The sequence below is a fragment of the Anolis sagrei genome, chromosome 3, assembly GCF_037176765.1.
Source record: "Anolis sagrei isolate rAnoSag1 chromosome 3, rAnoSag1.mat, whole genome shotgun sequence".
Lineage (NCBI taxonomy): Eukaryota > Metazoa > Chordata > Lepidosauria > Squamata > Dactyloidae > Anolis > Anolis sagrei.
Window position 1 is genome coordinate 6,102,645 of NC_090023.1, and position 16,895 is coordinate 6,119,539.

Genomic DNA, 16,895 nt, shown 5'->3' on the forward strand with positions numbered 1-16,895 from the left:
GGGGCACCAGGCTCAGCGATGAATCTAGGAGAACTCCCAAGCTGCGAACCTGCGCCTTCAGGGGGAGTGTAACCCCGTCCAGCACAGGCTGTGACCCTATACCCTGTTCGGCCTTACGACTGACCAGGAGGACCTCTGTCTTGTCTGGATTTAGTTTCAATCTGTTGTCCCTCATCCAGTCCCTCACAGCGGCCAAGCACCGGTTCAGGACTTGGACAGCCTCCTTAGTAGCAGGTGGAAAGGAGTGACAGAGTTGGACATCATCTGCGTACAGATGACACCACACCTCGAAACTCCAGGTGATCTTTCCCAACAGCTTCATGTATATGTTAAGCAACATAGGGGACAGTACTGAACCCTGCGGGACTCCACAGTACAATGGCCGAGGAGTCGAGCAGGAGTCCCTGAAGCCCAGAGTGCCCCTTTGGCCCCAGAAACGTACACTATTCCAGAGTGATTTTTTTGTGGATCTCTGGAGTAAATTGAGGGCCAAGCCTTTAGTTGACAGCTGTGTCAGTATCGACTGGGTTTTAATCTCTGAGGTCCAATTCACATTTCATTGGTGCTGCCCAAATATTCCTTAATTGACCTTGTCTCTAGTTTGGTCAGATTTGTAGGGTCCTCCTTCATCCTAATTGGCACCAGCATCTTAGTACAGTATTGCTTCCATCTCTTCCTCTGGTTTTGTTTCATTGCTGTGCTGTATTGTTGTTAGTATTTCCTAACCACAGATCTTTTGAAATTTATATAATGCCTACATCTGTGGCAGCTCCTTGGTTTTCCTTGGGATCAACCATGTCTTTCCACCAAGGAATTGTGAAGTCCTTACTTAATCCACATATTTATTCATGTCAAGAGCAACTTGAGAGACTGCAAGTCACTTCTGGTATGAGAGAATTGGCTGTCTGGAAGGATGTTGTCCAGGGGATGTTTTACCATCCTGGGGGAGGCCTCTCTCATGTCCCTGCATGGAAAGCTGGAGTTGATAGATGGAAGCTCACCCCCACTTACCACATTTGAACCACTGACCTTTCGGTCAGCAGTCCTGTCAGCACAAGGGTAAAACCTAGGGGTCCTCAGACTTTTTAAACAGAGGGCCAGGTCACAGTCCCTCAAACTGTTGGAGGGCCGGATTAGAATTTGAAAAAAACATGAATGAATTCCTATGCAAACTGCACGTATCTTATTTGTAGTGCAAATAATAATAAAAACAATACAATAATTAAAATGAAGAACAATCTTAACAAATATAAACTTGTATTGTCGAAGGCTTTCGTGGCCGGAATCACTGAGTTGTTGTAGGTTTTTTCGAGCTATATCGCCATGTTCTAGAGGCATTCTCTCCTGACGTTTCGCCTGCATCTATGGCAAGCATCCTCACAGGTAGTGAGGTGACCTTATGTGACCTTATGTGGAGCTGTTCCGTGTTTGTGTTGGAGGAGTGGATAGCAAGGTGAGAGGAACATCGTTTGCAGAACCCCGGACAGCTCCAAGACTGAGATCTGTCTGACTTGCAGAGTTATGCTGGACCTACAGATCTAGTGTAAAGGCTATCTTTATTTATTATTTTATTTATTTAAAAGTTTTGTATACCGGCCTTCTCACCTCTCTTGAGGGACTCAGACCGGTTTCCAACTATAATATCACATACAATCAATAAAACATCATAATACATATTAGAGTAAAACATTAAAACAGCAATTACAATCAATAACTATAATGGTCAGTCGTCACACTAAAATCGTTGCTCATCATTCTCCATCCATATCTCCGGGTGTTGGCTCACTCGTCGAATGCCTGTCTCCATAACCAAGTCTTCACCTGTTTCTTAAATGTCAGGATAGACGGGGCAGTTCTGATCTCCAGTGGGAGAGAGTTCCAGAGTCGAGGGGCCACCATCGAGAAGGCTCTGTCCCTCGTCCCCACCAGACGCGCTGGTGAGGCCGGTGGGACTGAGAGCAGGGCCTCTCCAGACGATCTTAATAATCTTGATGGTTCATAGGGGAGAATACGTTCGGAGAGGTAAACAGGGCCGGAGTCGTTTAGGGCTTTATAGGTTAACACCAGCACTTTGAATTGTGCTCAGAAGCTAATTGGCAGCCAGTGGAGCTGGTGTAACAGCGGAGTGGTGTGCTCCCTGTACCCAGCACCTGTTAGTAGTCTGGTTGCCGAGCGTTGGACTAGCTGCAGCTTCCGGGCAGTCTTCAGAGGCAACCCCACGTAGAGAGCGTTGCAGTAATCTAAACGGGATGTAACCAAAGCGTGGACCACCGTGGCCAAGTCAGACTTCCCAAGGTACGGGCGCAGCTGGCGCACAAGTTTTAATTGTGCAAAAGCTCCCCTGACCACCGCCAAAAACCTGGGGCTCCAGGCTCAGCGATGAATCTAGGAGAACTCCCAAGCTGCGAACCTGCACTTTCAGGGGGAGTGTGACCCCGTCCAGCACAGGCTGTAATCCTATACCCTGTTCGGCCTTTCGACTGACCAGGAGTACCTCTGTCTTGTCTGGATTAAGTTTCAATCTGTTGTCCCTCATCCAGTCCGTCACAGCGGCCAAGCACCGGTTCAGGACTTGGACAGCCTCCTTAGTAGCAGATGGAAAGGAGTGACAGAGTTGGACATCATCTGCGTACAGATGACACCACACCCCGAAACTCTGGGTGATCTCTCCCAACGGCTTCATGTATATGTTAAGCAACATAGGGGACAGTACTGAACCCTGCGGGACTCCACAGTACAATGGCCGAGGAGTCGAGCAGGAGTCCCTGAAGCCCAGAGTGCCCCTTTGGCCCCAGAAACGTACACTCTTCCAGGGTGATTTTTTTTGTGGATCTCTGGAGTAAATTGAGGACCAAGCCTTTAGTTGACAGCTGTGTCAGTATCGACTAGGTTTTAATCTCTGAGGTCCAATTCACATTTCGTTGGTGCTGCCCAAATATTCCTTAATTGACCTTGTCTCTAGTTTGGTCAGATTTGTAGGGTCCTCCTTCATTCTAATTGGCACCAGCATCTTAGTACAGTATTGCTTCCATCTCTTCCTCTGGTTTTGTTTCATTGCTGAGCTGTATTGTTGTTAGTGTTTCCTAACCATATATCTTTTGAAATTTATATAATGCCTACATCTGTGGCAGCTCCTTGGTTTTTCTGGGGATCAACCTTTGATTTCCTCCCTGACATAAATCTGGGTTGTTCATGTTGTGTTGCTGTTTGCCTTCAAGCCATTACTGATTCACAACAATCGCAAGGTAGACTCATCATGTGGTTTCCTCTGTGGAGATGTGCCGTTCCCTCCAAAGCTAAGATATTGTGATTAGCACAAGATGGGTTTCTGCGGCCAAGCAGGGATTTGGTTTTAGTAATGAGACACTGAGGACTTGTGTTTTATTGTTTTTATATGGTTTATACTATACGTTAATGTTTTAACTATATTTTATGTTATTGGGGCATTGAATTATGCCGATTGTAAACCACCTTGAGTTGCCTTTGGGCTGAGAAAGGCAGCATATAAATATGGCAAATAAATAAATAAATAAGAAACCTAGTCTTCCAGAGTCCTAGTGATATGTACATAATGAGATATTTTGGAGGTGTGACTCAAGTCAAAGCATAGGATTTATATATTGTCAAAGACTTTCATGGTTGGAATCACTGGGTTGTTGTGTGTTTTGTGGGCTGTATGGCCATGTTCCAGAAGCATTCTCTCCTGACATTTCACCCGCATCTATGGTAGGCATCCTCAGAGGTTGTGAGGTCTCTTCTGCAGATGCCTGCCATAGATGTGGGTGAAATATCAGGAGAGAATGCTTCTGGAACATGGCCATACAGCCCAGAAAACACACAACAACCCATATAATTCATGTATGTTTCACATATACCTTGTAGTCCAGCAATGAAATAGTTGCATCATGCTTTCTCCAGGTTAAGGTGTACTGGATAGTCAAAGGAGGCAACATAGTGTGAGCTGGACATTTTCGATGGAATAAATAACAAGGGTGTTCTCTAGGTTCTTGTGGGTTTTTTCAGGCTATAGGGCCATGTTCTAGAGGCATTTCTCCTGATGTTTCACCTGCATCTATGGCAAGCATCCTCAGAAGAGTGAGGTCTGTTGGAATTAGGACAATGGGTTTATATATCTGTGGAATGACCTGGGTGGGGCAAAGAGCTCTTCTCTGCTGGAGCTAGGTGTGAATGTTTCAACTGACCACCTTCATTAGCATTTGAAGGCCTGGCTGAGCCTGGGAAAATCTTTTGTTGAGAGGTGTTAAGATGTGCCTGGTTGTTTCCTCCTTGGGATGCTTCCTTGAAATGAATGGGAGATAAGTGTGAGCATGGAGCCCCCCTAGTGGGTTGGACTCCATATTCAAGTGAGAGCCGTTCAGCAGTGGAACTCTCTGCCCCGGAGTGTGGTGGAGGCTCCTTCTTTGGAAGCTTTTAAACAGAGGCTGGATGGCCATCTGTCAGGGGTGATTTGAATGCAATATTCCTGCTTCTTGGCAGAATGGGGTTGGACTGGATGGCCCATGAGGTCTCTTCCAACTCTTTGATTCTATGATTCTATGATTCAAGGGATGGGAGAGCCTTTCTATTCCCTAATTTGCAAAGTGCCCTGCTCCCATCTACCCAGAGATGTTGCTCATCCCTTCTATCCTTTCCTTCCCAAATGCTCAGAAGGTGCAAGGAGGAAACACATCCCCTGCTACTTGTGCATCTTTGCTTGCTAGTCTTCAGCTTCCACTTCCTCCCTCTGCCTTTTGATGGATGCTCTCTATTGTTCGGCAGGGCGAGGGCATCGGAGCATGGCGCTACAGCCGCTTAATAGCGTGGAAAGTTCAAGTCCAGCCTTTGCAGGGCTTCCTCCCCCCCTTACCTTGCAGACCCCCCTTCCCTCCCCAGCCCCCTTTGACTGACACATTGGCCGCTGGGTAATGGGAAGCAGCCGAGGAGTGCAGACCTCTGTTGTGTCGCTATTTGCACTCCGTCTGAAGCTGTTTCCCACTGCCACAGAGGCTGGCGGGGGCTTTCACAGCAACGACAGAACCCTTTGCCATGTAGCCTGGTTGTGATGGGCAAGTATCCAGAGGTTGTTTTGCCAGCAGGAGCCTGCAAACCAATCTGCTGGAATCCTTCCTTCCTTCGGCTCCTTGGCTACTTCTAAGCAACTGCTGCCATTGCTGCAGGGAATACAGCTCTCTCCCCCATCAAGCCCCTCGCAGGTCTGCCTGCCTGGCTACCTGCCTTCGGGGCCTTTTGTCTCTGTTCTGCTCAGTCTTTTTCATTTTCCTTCATGCCATCTTTGTCATCATGTTTGCAGTGGAAATTGCTGTTGTGCCCTAAGGTTTCATGTCTTCCAAAGCTCTGAATTCAAAGGTACCTCATCCTGAAGGTGTTCCCAGGCTCCTTGTTGTGCTTGCTGCACACAGACAGACATGGTTTTTCTCCTGGATTCCTTCTATTTGGAGCAAAGCCCTTATTTGCAGACATGCAGTCTCACATGTGCCATTTTCAGGAATGTCAAACTCATTGAGGGCCACATCAGCCTTATGGTTGCCTTCAAAGGGCTGTTGAATCCATGGACAGAGTATCTGTGGGTACATAGAATCATAGAATCAAAGAGTTGGAAGAGACCTCATGGGCCATACAGTCCAACCCCATTCTGCCAAGAAGCAGGAATATTGCATTCAAATCACCCCTGACAGATGGCCATCCAGCCTCTGTTTAAAAGCTTCCAAAGAAGGAGCCTCCACCACACTCCGGGGCAGAGAGTTCCACTGCTGAACGGCTCTCACAGTCAGGAAGTTCTTCCTCATGTTCAGGTGGAATCTCCTTTCTTGTAGTTTGAAGTCATTGTTCCATTGCGTCCTAGTCTCCAGGGAAGCGGAAAACAAGCTTGCTCCCTCCTCCCTGTGGCTTCGTACATAGGGTCAACTATTTTATTTTTACATAGTAATCAATGATCTTTGGCTTTTACCAAGTTTGGGTCCCTAGATGTTATTAAACAACTGTCCCCATCACTTTTGATTATCCGCCATGTGGACTGGGGGTAATGGGAATTGCCATCCAATAGCACTTACAACTCTGAGGTTGGGGAAAAGGTTAAAAGGCATCTTAAAGCCAGGCATTATAGCCACAAGCCTTGTATCCGAATTCAAAACCCATTCTCCTGACTAATCAGAACAAACTGCAGCCTTAGAATCATAGAATCCTAGAGTTGGAAGAGACCTCTGGGTCATCCAGTTCAACCCCATTCTTCCATCACATTCAAAGCACTCTCAACAGATGGCCATCCAGCCTCTGCTTCAAAAACTTCAAAGAAGGAGCCTCCACCACATTCCGGGGCAGAAAGTTTCACTGCTGAACAGCTCTCTCACACACAGTTAGGTTCTTCCTAATGTTCAGGTGGAATCTCCTTTCCTGTAATTTGACACCATTGTTCCATTTTGTCCTAATCTCCAGGGCAGCAGAAAGGAAGCTTGCTCCCTCCCCCCTATGGCTTCCCTTCACATATTTATACATGGCACTCATCATGTCTCCTCTCAGCCTTTTCTTCTAAAATGATCAAGGTTCTGGAGAACAAGCCCTATGAGGAGCGGCTTAAGGAGCTGGGCATGTTTAGCCTGAAGAAGAGAAGGCTGAGAGGAGATATGATAGCCATGTATAAATATGTGAGAGGAAGCCACAGGGAGGAGGGAGCAAGCTTGTTTTCTGCTTCCCTGAAGACTAGGACGAGGAACAATGGCTTCAAACTACAAGAGAGGAGATTCCATCTGAACACGAGGAAGAACTTCCTGACTGTGAGAGCCGTTCAGCAGTGGAACTCTCTGCCCCGGAGTGTGGTGGAGGCTCCTTTTTTGGAAGCTTTTAAACAGAGGCTGGATGGCCATCTGTCAGAGGTGATTTGAATGCAATATGCCTGTTTCTTGGCAGAATGGAGTTGGACTGGATGGCCCACGAGGTCTCTTCCAACTCTTTGATTCTATGATTCTGTGATTCTATGATGAGTTAAGTGATTCACCATTGTGTTTCCCTTCCCTCTAGCCCAGTGGTTCTCAACCTGGGGTCCCCAGATGATTTTGGCCTACAACTCCCAGAAATCCCAGCCACTTTACCAGCTGTTAGGATTTCTGGGAGTTGAAGGCTAAAAACATCTGGGGACCCCAGGTTGAGAACCACTGCTCTAGCCAAATGGAGGTGCCATAGATATTGGGCTGGATTGCAGCATTATATGGCAGAGGCACTTAGTTTGTCGTAGATCAGGCAGAAAACTCTGTTCAGGTTTGGAGAGGAGGGTTTTGCAAACATTCCTCACTTTGCCTCTTCGGAAGCTTTACCCTCTATTTCCAAAAAATCCAAAACTCCAAAAATCCAAATCCAAAACTGTTGCTGTTGTTGTTTAATACTCTTGTGTCTCATTGCAGAGCAACTAACACAACTTAGCTTGGGAATGGCTGGAAAACATAATTAATGAATTACTAATTGTCAAACCAGTTGTCGTTTGATTTAACATTTGACTTGTTCATTATCTGGAGGTCAAAAGGGAAGACTTTACGATCTAACAAATTGCTCATGGCCCATCAGTACCCATCGCATGTTGCGTGCTTGGATTATTATTTTATGAAAAGAGCACCTTTTGGACCGTGTTTGAAAACGTCTCGGTAGCTGTGGAGACAAATGGCTTGCTTAATAAAGCTTAATGGCTGATTCCTCTCTCTGCTAATCAGAGCCGGGAATGTGGTTCATTAAGATAATTAACTGAGCAGTTGCTTAACTGACAGCACTAGGCTGAAATTCCCAGGTCCTTTCCTCCCCCCCCCCCCCCCCCCCGAATAAAAGGCAGAGAGAAAAGATCTTGGCTCTCTCTAATAATTTTTATTAGTAGCATAATAGGCAGGATGATTATTAATTTTTAAGAGGTGGTTCTCTGCCTGGAGCGGCACCATTTTAGATAGTACTGAACATGCTGTCAATGTGCCAGCCCCAGGAGGATATTGCAGTCTGGGAGCAGAGAGATAAATGCTGAAACTAGCTTTTGGTTTGAAAAACTGAGCGAGATCCAGGCAGGCTTGCATTCAAACGTAACTTGGCCCTCAGAGGCTGGCAGTCCTTCTGCATTGTCCAGACTTTACTGCAAAGGAGGCCAAGGGCTCACACAAACCTCTCCCTAGGCACTCAGCTTGATTGAAAAGCACTTGGAAATTGCACGATATAGATTCTTTCGCCACGAGAAGCCTTCATTTTCATGTAATGTAGTTGCAGATTGTTTTCAGTCCTGTCATTTTTCTGTGGCTATCAGTATAGTATAGATACAGGTCTGGAAGAAATGTGACATTGTCGATCTCTTACTCATCATTAGGAGATTGGGGAATGTTTTGTATGTTTTTGAGAATATGTCATGAATGACTTTTCAATAACTTTAAAGCATAGGTTCTTTTCATTGCGGTTTCCAGAGTGAGAGAGTAGATCAGATTACAGAAAAAACATTTAGACATACAGACATACAGATTCTATGCAACTACATTGGCTTGCTGGGGAAAGTGGAAGGTAAAAGGAAGAGGGGCCAACCAAGGGCAAGATGGATGGATGGCATCCTTGAAGTGACTGGATTGACCTTGAAGGAGCTGGAGGTGGCCACAGCCAACAAGGAGCTCTGGTGTGGGCTGGTCCATGAAGTCACGAAGAGTCAGAGACGACTGAACGAATGAACAACAACACCGGGGGTCACATAATGAGAAGAAAGGAAAGCTTGGAGAAGAGAATGATGCTGGGGAAAATGGAAGGAAGAAGGAAGAGGGCCCGACCAAGGGCAAGATGGATGGATGGCATCCTTGAAGTGACTGGACTGACCTTGAAGGAGCTGGGGGTGGTGACGGCCGACAGGGAGCTCTGGCATGGGCTGGTCCATGAGGTCACGAAGAGTCGGAGACGACTGAACGAATGAACAACAACACATTGGATTCACAATTACATTGGTTAACAAACAGACAAAGGGGAATTACATTTTCACTTAACATTCACACATGTACATGCATTGATCTTTATGCACCAAAATATTATTATATCCTTTTTTCCTGTCACTATGCCAGGGCTCTGCCTTATTCAGGTAGAGATGAACCAAACAAATACCTAGTTTGTATCAAGCAGTTTAATTAAAACAGCACTTACTTTCTGGTTGTTTTAATAGTCCAAAATACAAAACATAAAGATTGCACTCAGCCACAGAATATAAAACAAAAACAGCAAACACTGTTGCAGGTTCAAGATAACTCCATAGTCAAAAGGTCCAATCGAGTGGTCAAACACCAAGAGTTCAATAAACAAAGTCCAGGGATCAAGAGTCTACACCATAGTCAAAAGCCAGTCCAAAGATTCAAGGTTCCAGGATTCCAAAGGTTCGGGAGACAGGTCAAGACACTGAAAATCCACAAACCTGGGAGAAAACCAGCAGCATCTACCACTAAGATAAGACAAATAACTTTTCTCCCAAAGCTAGTTCAGAAAAACCCAGCTGCAACCTATCTCTTTAATACTTCCATCTTTAATTTCTTTCATCTATGAACTCTTACTTACAGATACTCAACCCTTTAGAACTAAGACTTAAATTAACCCTTCATTACCAACTGCTAGGCCTACCACCACCAACCACTATCAACTGCAAAACATGATACATGACATCTCACTCCTTGGAGAAACACCTGTTAGGCCAGACCCTGCTTTCCTGCAGCCTGCCAACACACAGTTCCAAACCTTCCATAACTTCAAAACTCCAAAATGCATCCTTTCCCTAAGCACAATGCCAAGGACCAGATCTCAGTTTCCTCTTCCCTTGAGAAAGAAGCCCCAAAGTGATCAGACTGCTCCCTTGCCACTCTCCGAATACATCATATCTCTCCTTCCCATGGAGCAGAGCATGGTGGGTAGAACAGACTCCTCAGGTCTGCCACAATTTGAGCATTATTAGACTGAGTCTTTTATAGGAATATTCTGCTGATGTTGTCTCAAAGTTGTAAATTAATGATAGACAGCTTCCATCCTGGCTCCATCTCAGTTTCCTAGCCAGCTGTTGATTTTCTTGATTAGTGTTGATCTTATGTTGACTTCCTTCTTAACATTGTAAACATTTCTGTTATCACTGTCCCAGTCCTTATCAGAGTTTACTTTCCAGTTCTTATTAGCAACTTTTAATTATAGTCCAGTAAGCAGGTAGTTAGTCATTGCAGGCCTTAATGTTATACTGGTGTCTCCAAAATTATTAACTCCATCTATACATCCTTCCATTCTTCCATTCATTCCCCACATATATTAAATCCACATTAATCAAATCTGCAGTGATATTTTTGTGACAAATACTGTGTCGATACTTGGCAGGGAAGTCATATGGAGGAGGGAGAAAGCTTGTTTTCTGCTGCCCAGGAGACTAGGATGCGGAGCAATGGCTTAAATTACAGGAAAGGAGATTCTACCTGAACATGAGGAAGAACTTCCCAACTCTGAGAGCTGTTCAGCAGTGGAAAACTCTGCCTGAAGTGTGGTGGAGGTTCCTTTGTTGGAGGCTTTGAAGCAGAGGCTGGATGGCCATCTGTCGAGGGTGCTTTGAATGCAATTTTCTTGCTTGGCAGAATACGGTTGGACTGGATGGCCCACAAGGTCTCTTCTAACTCTAGGGCATTGGGAGAACGTGGCCGGTCCAGCGGAGTTGATGGCAGAGGAGCATCGCTTCAGTGCTGGTGGACTTTGCTTTCACATTTTGCAGAGATATAGCATGGTTGGGAGGACAATATCTTTATAAGCAAGCACCTTGGTCTCCCTTAGGATGTCCTGGTCCTCAAACACTCTGTGCTTCATTTGGAAAAGTCCTGCACTCGCAGAGCTCAGGCGGTGTTGTATTCCAGTGTCTGGCATTGCAGACAGATTGGCTGGTGCCTCCTGGAAGAGCACTTTGGTTTTCTCAATATTCAATGACAGGCTGAGCTTCTCGTATGATCATTATATATCTTCTCGTGTGAACATTAGATATCTTCTATGACAGGATACACATTTTACTCTCACGCCTTTCAGATTTTCCATTTTGCATTCAATTCATATCCATCTATACAGTGTTTTTCTGTTTCTATTGCTTTCACTTCCAAATTTACTGATAGCTCCCAAGGCAGATGAAGATGGTGGTGGCGGTGATGATGGTGGTGATGACTGTCCTGTTGTGAGTGCAGTTGATGGGGGAAAGGAAGCATATTTTTTTCAAGATCCCTCTCTCCTTTCTCTTTCAGCATTTCCACATCTTCCAGAATGAATCCGGTTTACAGCCCCGTTCAACCTGGGGCTCCCTACGGAAACCCTAAGAACATGGCCTATACAGGTAAGATGGTTCATATAGTGAAAATATCTTGGTCTTGCCTGGTCTGTATCCCTTCATACATTGCTGGGGGTGCTCACCGGTTGCTTCTATGTATTCCCCTCCTCTGTGTGTAGAGAGCTGCGTCTGAGAGAGATGCGTGTTAGCCTTGCCTGCTTTTCTGGCATCTAGGGATTTATTTTTATGGAGGAGAATTTCAAGCAGAGCAGCCTCTACCATTGGTCTGAAGCCATGCAGCCCAGACACAGCTTTACCATGCAATCAGGACTGAAATATAGTTAGCATTGGTTAGCTGGTAAATCTGAATAATGGCCAGAACAGGTCTGTGAAGTAAATTGCTATAGGCATATTTTTTGCAGTTACAGAAATTCTGCACCAGGTTCAGGTTGATGCAAATTTTCTCTCTTCAAGTGTGATGCCATCTGACACTTCAGCTTGTGCTTAGTACATGGTGTGTCTTCTTGTTTGGGATATAGGAGCTTATTTTGAGCCTGCACACATTCCATCGAAGGCAACCGCTTTGCAATGATGAACTTTGCTGTGGATTGCCATTAGAGTGACTTGTGAATTTGGCTCAAAGAAACTGATTCATATGGTCATAATTTAATGGGCTGAGATTCTGTAGAAAAGCCATAACGCGTTGGTGGAAAGTATTCGTTTCTATTGCAGAACTACCTCTCTAAAAGAGCTTTTCTCAAAATTGCACTCATATAAGCTAATGAAGTTTATTTATTGTGTCAGAAGCAAACTGAGGGTGTAGTTGTAATGCAAACAATGTTTAAAAACTTGGCATTATCCTAAATGTCTTTTGACCAATAGCTGGACACTTGCAATGCCTCTGGTGTTGCTGTAAGAAGGTCCTTCATTGTGCATGTGGTAGGGCTCAAGATGTGTTGTAATAGGTGGTCTGTGATTTGCTCTTCTCCACACTCGCATGTGGTAGACTCTGCTCTGTGGCCCCATTTCATAAGGTTGCTCTGCATCCCGTGGTGCCAGAGCGCAGTCTGTTCAGTGCCTTCCAAGTTTTGTGTGCCCAGGAGGGAGTCTCTCATTTGGAATCAGCCATGAGTTGAGTTTCCCTTTTTTGGCCTGCCACTTTTGGACTCTTGCTTGCTGATGTATTCTTGCAAGTGTTTCTGTAGCTAACGCAATACAGTTCTAACAATCCTTGAGTATTGACCATGCTCACTGAGGATAATAGGAGCTACAGTGTGACAACATCTAGGGATCTAAGAAAATGAATGCTTAAATGTCTTGAGTATTGAGTTCCTCACAAGAGTTCCTTAATAGAAGGGGTGAAAATCACCATATTTCCCTCCTATAATTTCCTGTGGGTTGTCATGCCTATTTGCAATTGTCTTTGATTTGCATATTTATTGATGTATCAGCAGGTATATGGCATATATGGCACCTTGTTCACCATGCCTTATCAATAACATGAAACTAAGTATGATCATAACCCCTTCTTATGGTTTGGAGGTGGAAGATGGTACACAGGAAGTAAATGTTGAGTTTGATTTGAATTTCCTCATTCTTCTGGATCCACTCACTGTGTGCTCGTAAAGGTAGATCTTGGGGGATGTGTTAAAGAGCCTGAATGTTTGAAGGCATCTTCATTTCTGCCGTAGGAGCCACTTGAATGAACCTCAATCTCAAGAAAGTCTTTTTGGTAGCAAATTAGGAAGATGGGCAGGTTGGTCAACTTCAGTTGACATGCAGAGACCTCAAATGTGTGCTAAGCAGATAATGCAAACAGAGGTGAAGGAAGAGGGCAGGATAAGGAGGGGAGGGCCACAGGCCCCTAGACTGAGATTGAGAGAGATGTGGGGAGAGAATGAAGCTCTGGCTGGTGACCCACATGAATTGCATAAGAGTCTGAAGAAGGAGAGCGATATATTCGAACAGACACAGACTGTTCCAGCAGAAAATCTGGAGATTGCTGTGAGGGAATAAAAGGTCAGGAGAGGCTGAGGATAAGTATTCGTGTCATGTCTGAGCGTGATTCTCTGTGTGCGTCTCTGTAATGTGCATGAAGATAATGTTCAATAGCATTAAAATATGTTACCTTGTAAACAGAGCGGACGTGCTTCTGCGCTTGTGACGTAGAGGTAGGCTGGGATCTACTTAAGGTTTCATATATGATCAGTGTCTACCTTTAAAACTACCTTCGTCTCTCCACATTTGCAGATTTGATTATTCACAGGTTTGATTGAAAAGTTCTCTTTAAGAACCTCTAGGTCCCCCAGTGGGGCTGTGTGGGCAGCTTCCTCCAGTCACACTGGAGAACCTAATGATTTCTAGAGAGAACGCCAGTTTGGGGATCTGTAGATCCTCCAGTGTGAGTCTTTAGTCAGCTTCAGGTAAAAAACCAGCAGTTTCTTTATCTGCATTCAGTTTCATGGGGCTCCTGTGCCCCCAACCTTAGCAAATGTGGAGGACTGACTATAGTTGTCATGCATCATGTTCTGCAGTTGGTGGTGGCAGGCCTAGCAGTTGGTGATGGAAGGGTTAATGTAAGTCTTAGTTCTAAAGGACTGAGTAATCTGTAAGTGTCATGTATCATGTTCTGCAGTTGATGGTGGTTGGTGGTGGCAGGCCTAGCAGTTGGTGATGGAAGGGGTTAATGTAAGTCTTAGTTCTAAAGGGTTGAGTAATCTGTAAGTAAGAGTTCATGGGTGAAAGCAATTAAGGGTGGAGGTATGCAAGAGATAGGTTGCAGCTGCGTGTTTCTGGTTATAATGAGCTAGCCTTGGAACTGATCTTTGGGAGAAAAGTATTTGTCTTATCTTGGTAGTAGATGCTGCTGGTTTTCTCCCGGGTTTGTGGATTTTCGGTGTCCTGACCTGTCTCCTGAATCTTTGGAATCCTGGAACCTTGAGTCTTTGGACTGACTTTTGACTACGGTATAGACTCTTTTGACTATGGTACAGACTTTTTAAATTGAACTCATGGCGTTTGACCACTGGCATGGACCCTTTGACTACGAACCTGCAACAGTGTTTGCTGTTTTTGTTTTATATTCTGTGGCTGAGTGCAATCTTTGTTTTATATTTTAGACTATTAAAACAGCCAGAAAGTAAGTGCTGTTTTAATTAAGTTGTTTAATACAAATTGGGGGTTTGTTTGTTTCATCTCTGCCTAAATATTGGCAGACTCCTGGCATTGTGACAGAAAGTAAGAGTTTGCAGGTAAAAGCAATTAAGGGTGGAAGCACGCAAGAGATAGGTTGCAGCTGGGTTTTAATGGTTATAAGGAGCTAGCCCTGAGTTTGATTTTGGGAGAAAAGTATTTGTTCTATTTGGCTGTGGATGTGGCTGGTTTTCCCCCAGGTTTGTAGATTTTCAGTATTCGGACCTGTCTCCTGAACTCTTGGAACCCTGGAATCTTGAATCTTTAGACTGGGTTTTGACTACAGTATAGACTCTTGATCCTTGGATTTTACTCATTGAACTCTCGACATTTGACTTGACCCTTTTACTATGGTGTTCTCTCGAATCTGCATTATCGTTTGCTATCAGTCTTTGCTTTATATTCTGTGGCTGAGTGCTGTCTTTATGTTTTACATTTGGATTATAAAAACAGCCAGACACTAAGTGCTGCTTTAATTAAACAGTTTGACACAAGCTGGGTGTTTGTTTTGGTTCACCTCTGCCTGCATACCGGCAGAGTGCTGGCAATGTGGCAATAGTAAAAAAAAAAAAAGAGAGAGAGAGAGAGAGAGAGGCTAAATTCTTATGGGGGCAAAGAGCTTCTTGGCTTTTCTAATGAAAAGTTTTCTTGCCATATTGATATCTGACAAAGCTGTTGGATGGCTGTCTTGATCTGCCGGTGATTTCTCCTTTTCAAGGACTACATTGGATTCAAAGTCAAGTCTTCCAGAAATTATGCCTTTCTCTCAGCCTTCTTTTCTCCAGACTCCCTCAGCTGCTTCTCAGAGAAAGACTATCCTCTTTTCCCTTCCTTGCCCCTCACCTTTGCTCGCCTTCTTCCATCATCTTTCACTCTCCATCAAGCAGATGCACATCCACCTTCCTGGGAAATTGCCCTTTTTGCTGCGCTGTGTGCCCTGTTCCAGGTGCTTCTCCTGAGGAGGTGGCCACTGCAGCCAGAAGGCACCGCAGGCTGCTTCTCCTTGTTCTCCTTTCCCTCTACCTCCCTCTGCCTTTCTTTCTTTTTTATTTAACATATTTTTTCACTGCCTTTTGGATTTTAAAAGCAATTAACAACATATATATTTAATATATATATATTAAAACCCCCAATAATACTATTAAATGTTTGTTTTTCACATCTTCTGCTCTCATTCTTCTTTCTCTTTAGATTTAACCAGCTGTGCTCTCTATCTCCATTCATTAATTATACTTATTTCTCTTTCCCTGCCCTCTTGCTACTCCCAGTTGCTGTGTGGTGTTTCAGTTGTTTCATTTAGTGTGATTTTAACTGATTTGTTTTCAAAACATTGTATTTACTTCCATTTTGATGTTTATATTTTGTAGGTTTTTTAATGGTATCGTTTTTCATATTACGAGCTGCACTGAGTCTCATTCGAGAGAGAAAAGAGGGGTATAAATAGTAACAACAACAACAACAACAACAACAACAACAACAAGCAGAGGCATAATATCGTTGCTCAAATGATCTACTTGTGCCATACATACCAACAAAAAAACTGGTGGAATCACAAGCTTTGCATTAATTTGATGTATACAGAAAATGTACACGTCAAATTACTCTGGGACTTCTGAATTCAGACAGAGTTTTGGAACACAAGACTCCTGACCTCATGTTTGTGTTAAAAAACCAAGTATGGATCGTTGATGTTGCAATCCCAGGAGACAGTAGGATTAACGAGAAGCAGCTGGAAAAGCTGGCACAATATGAGGATTTAAAGATCGAACTGCAAAGACTCTGGCACAAGCTAGTCAAGATGGTTGCAGTGGTGATCGGCATACTGGGTGCAGTGCCTAAAGACCTTGGCCTGCACTTAAAAACAATCAGCACTGACAAAATTACTATCTGCCAGCTGCAAAAGGCTACCCTACTGGGATCTGCACACATTATTTGCTGATATATCACGCAGTCGTAGACACTTGGGATGTGTGATTGAATACAAAAGCCTGCATAGCGATCTTGTTTGCTGTGTACCAATCCTGTTGTGTATCAAATAACAATAATGATAGGTTTGTATGTACAGTGAGTCTTTGTATTCAGATTTGGTTCCAGTGCCCCTCATGGATAACTAAATCTGATAGGATACTCAAGTTCCCATTATAAGCAATGACATAATAAAATGGTGTCTGTTATATAAAATGGCAAAATCAAAGTGTACTGTATTGTCGAAGGCTTTTATGGCTGGAATCACTGGATTGTTGTGGGTTTTTCGGGCTATATGGCCATGTTCTAGAAGCATTCTTTCTTGACGTTTCACCTGCTTCTATGGCAAGCATCATCACAACCTCTGAGGATGCTTGCCACAGATGCAGGCAAAACATAAGGAGAGAATTCTTCTAGTACATGGCGATATAGCCCGAAAAACCTACAACAACTC

General features: G+C 44.3%; 1 protein-coding gene across 2 annotated transcripts in view; it reads left to right on the forward strand.

The window, feature by feature from the left end:
• Nucleotides 1-16,895, forward strand: part of FAM168A (family with sequence similarity 168 member A) — a 274,380-nt gene that overhangs the window by 116,598 nt on the left and 140,887 nt on the right. For both annotated transcript variants that reach the window (XM_067466454.1, XM_067466455.1), the window contains exon 3: nucleotides 11,262-11,350. In XM_067466454.1, coding sequence (XP_067322555.1) covers nucleotides 11,281-11,350 — 70 coding nt within the window. In that variant the 5' untranslated portion in view covers nucleotides 11,262-11,280. The remainder of the gene's footprint in view (nucleotides 1-11,261; nucleotides 11,351-16,895) is intronic.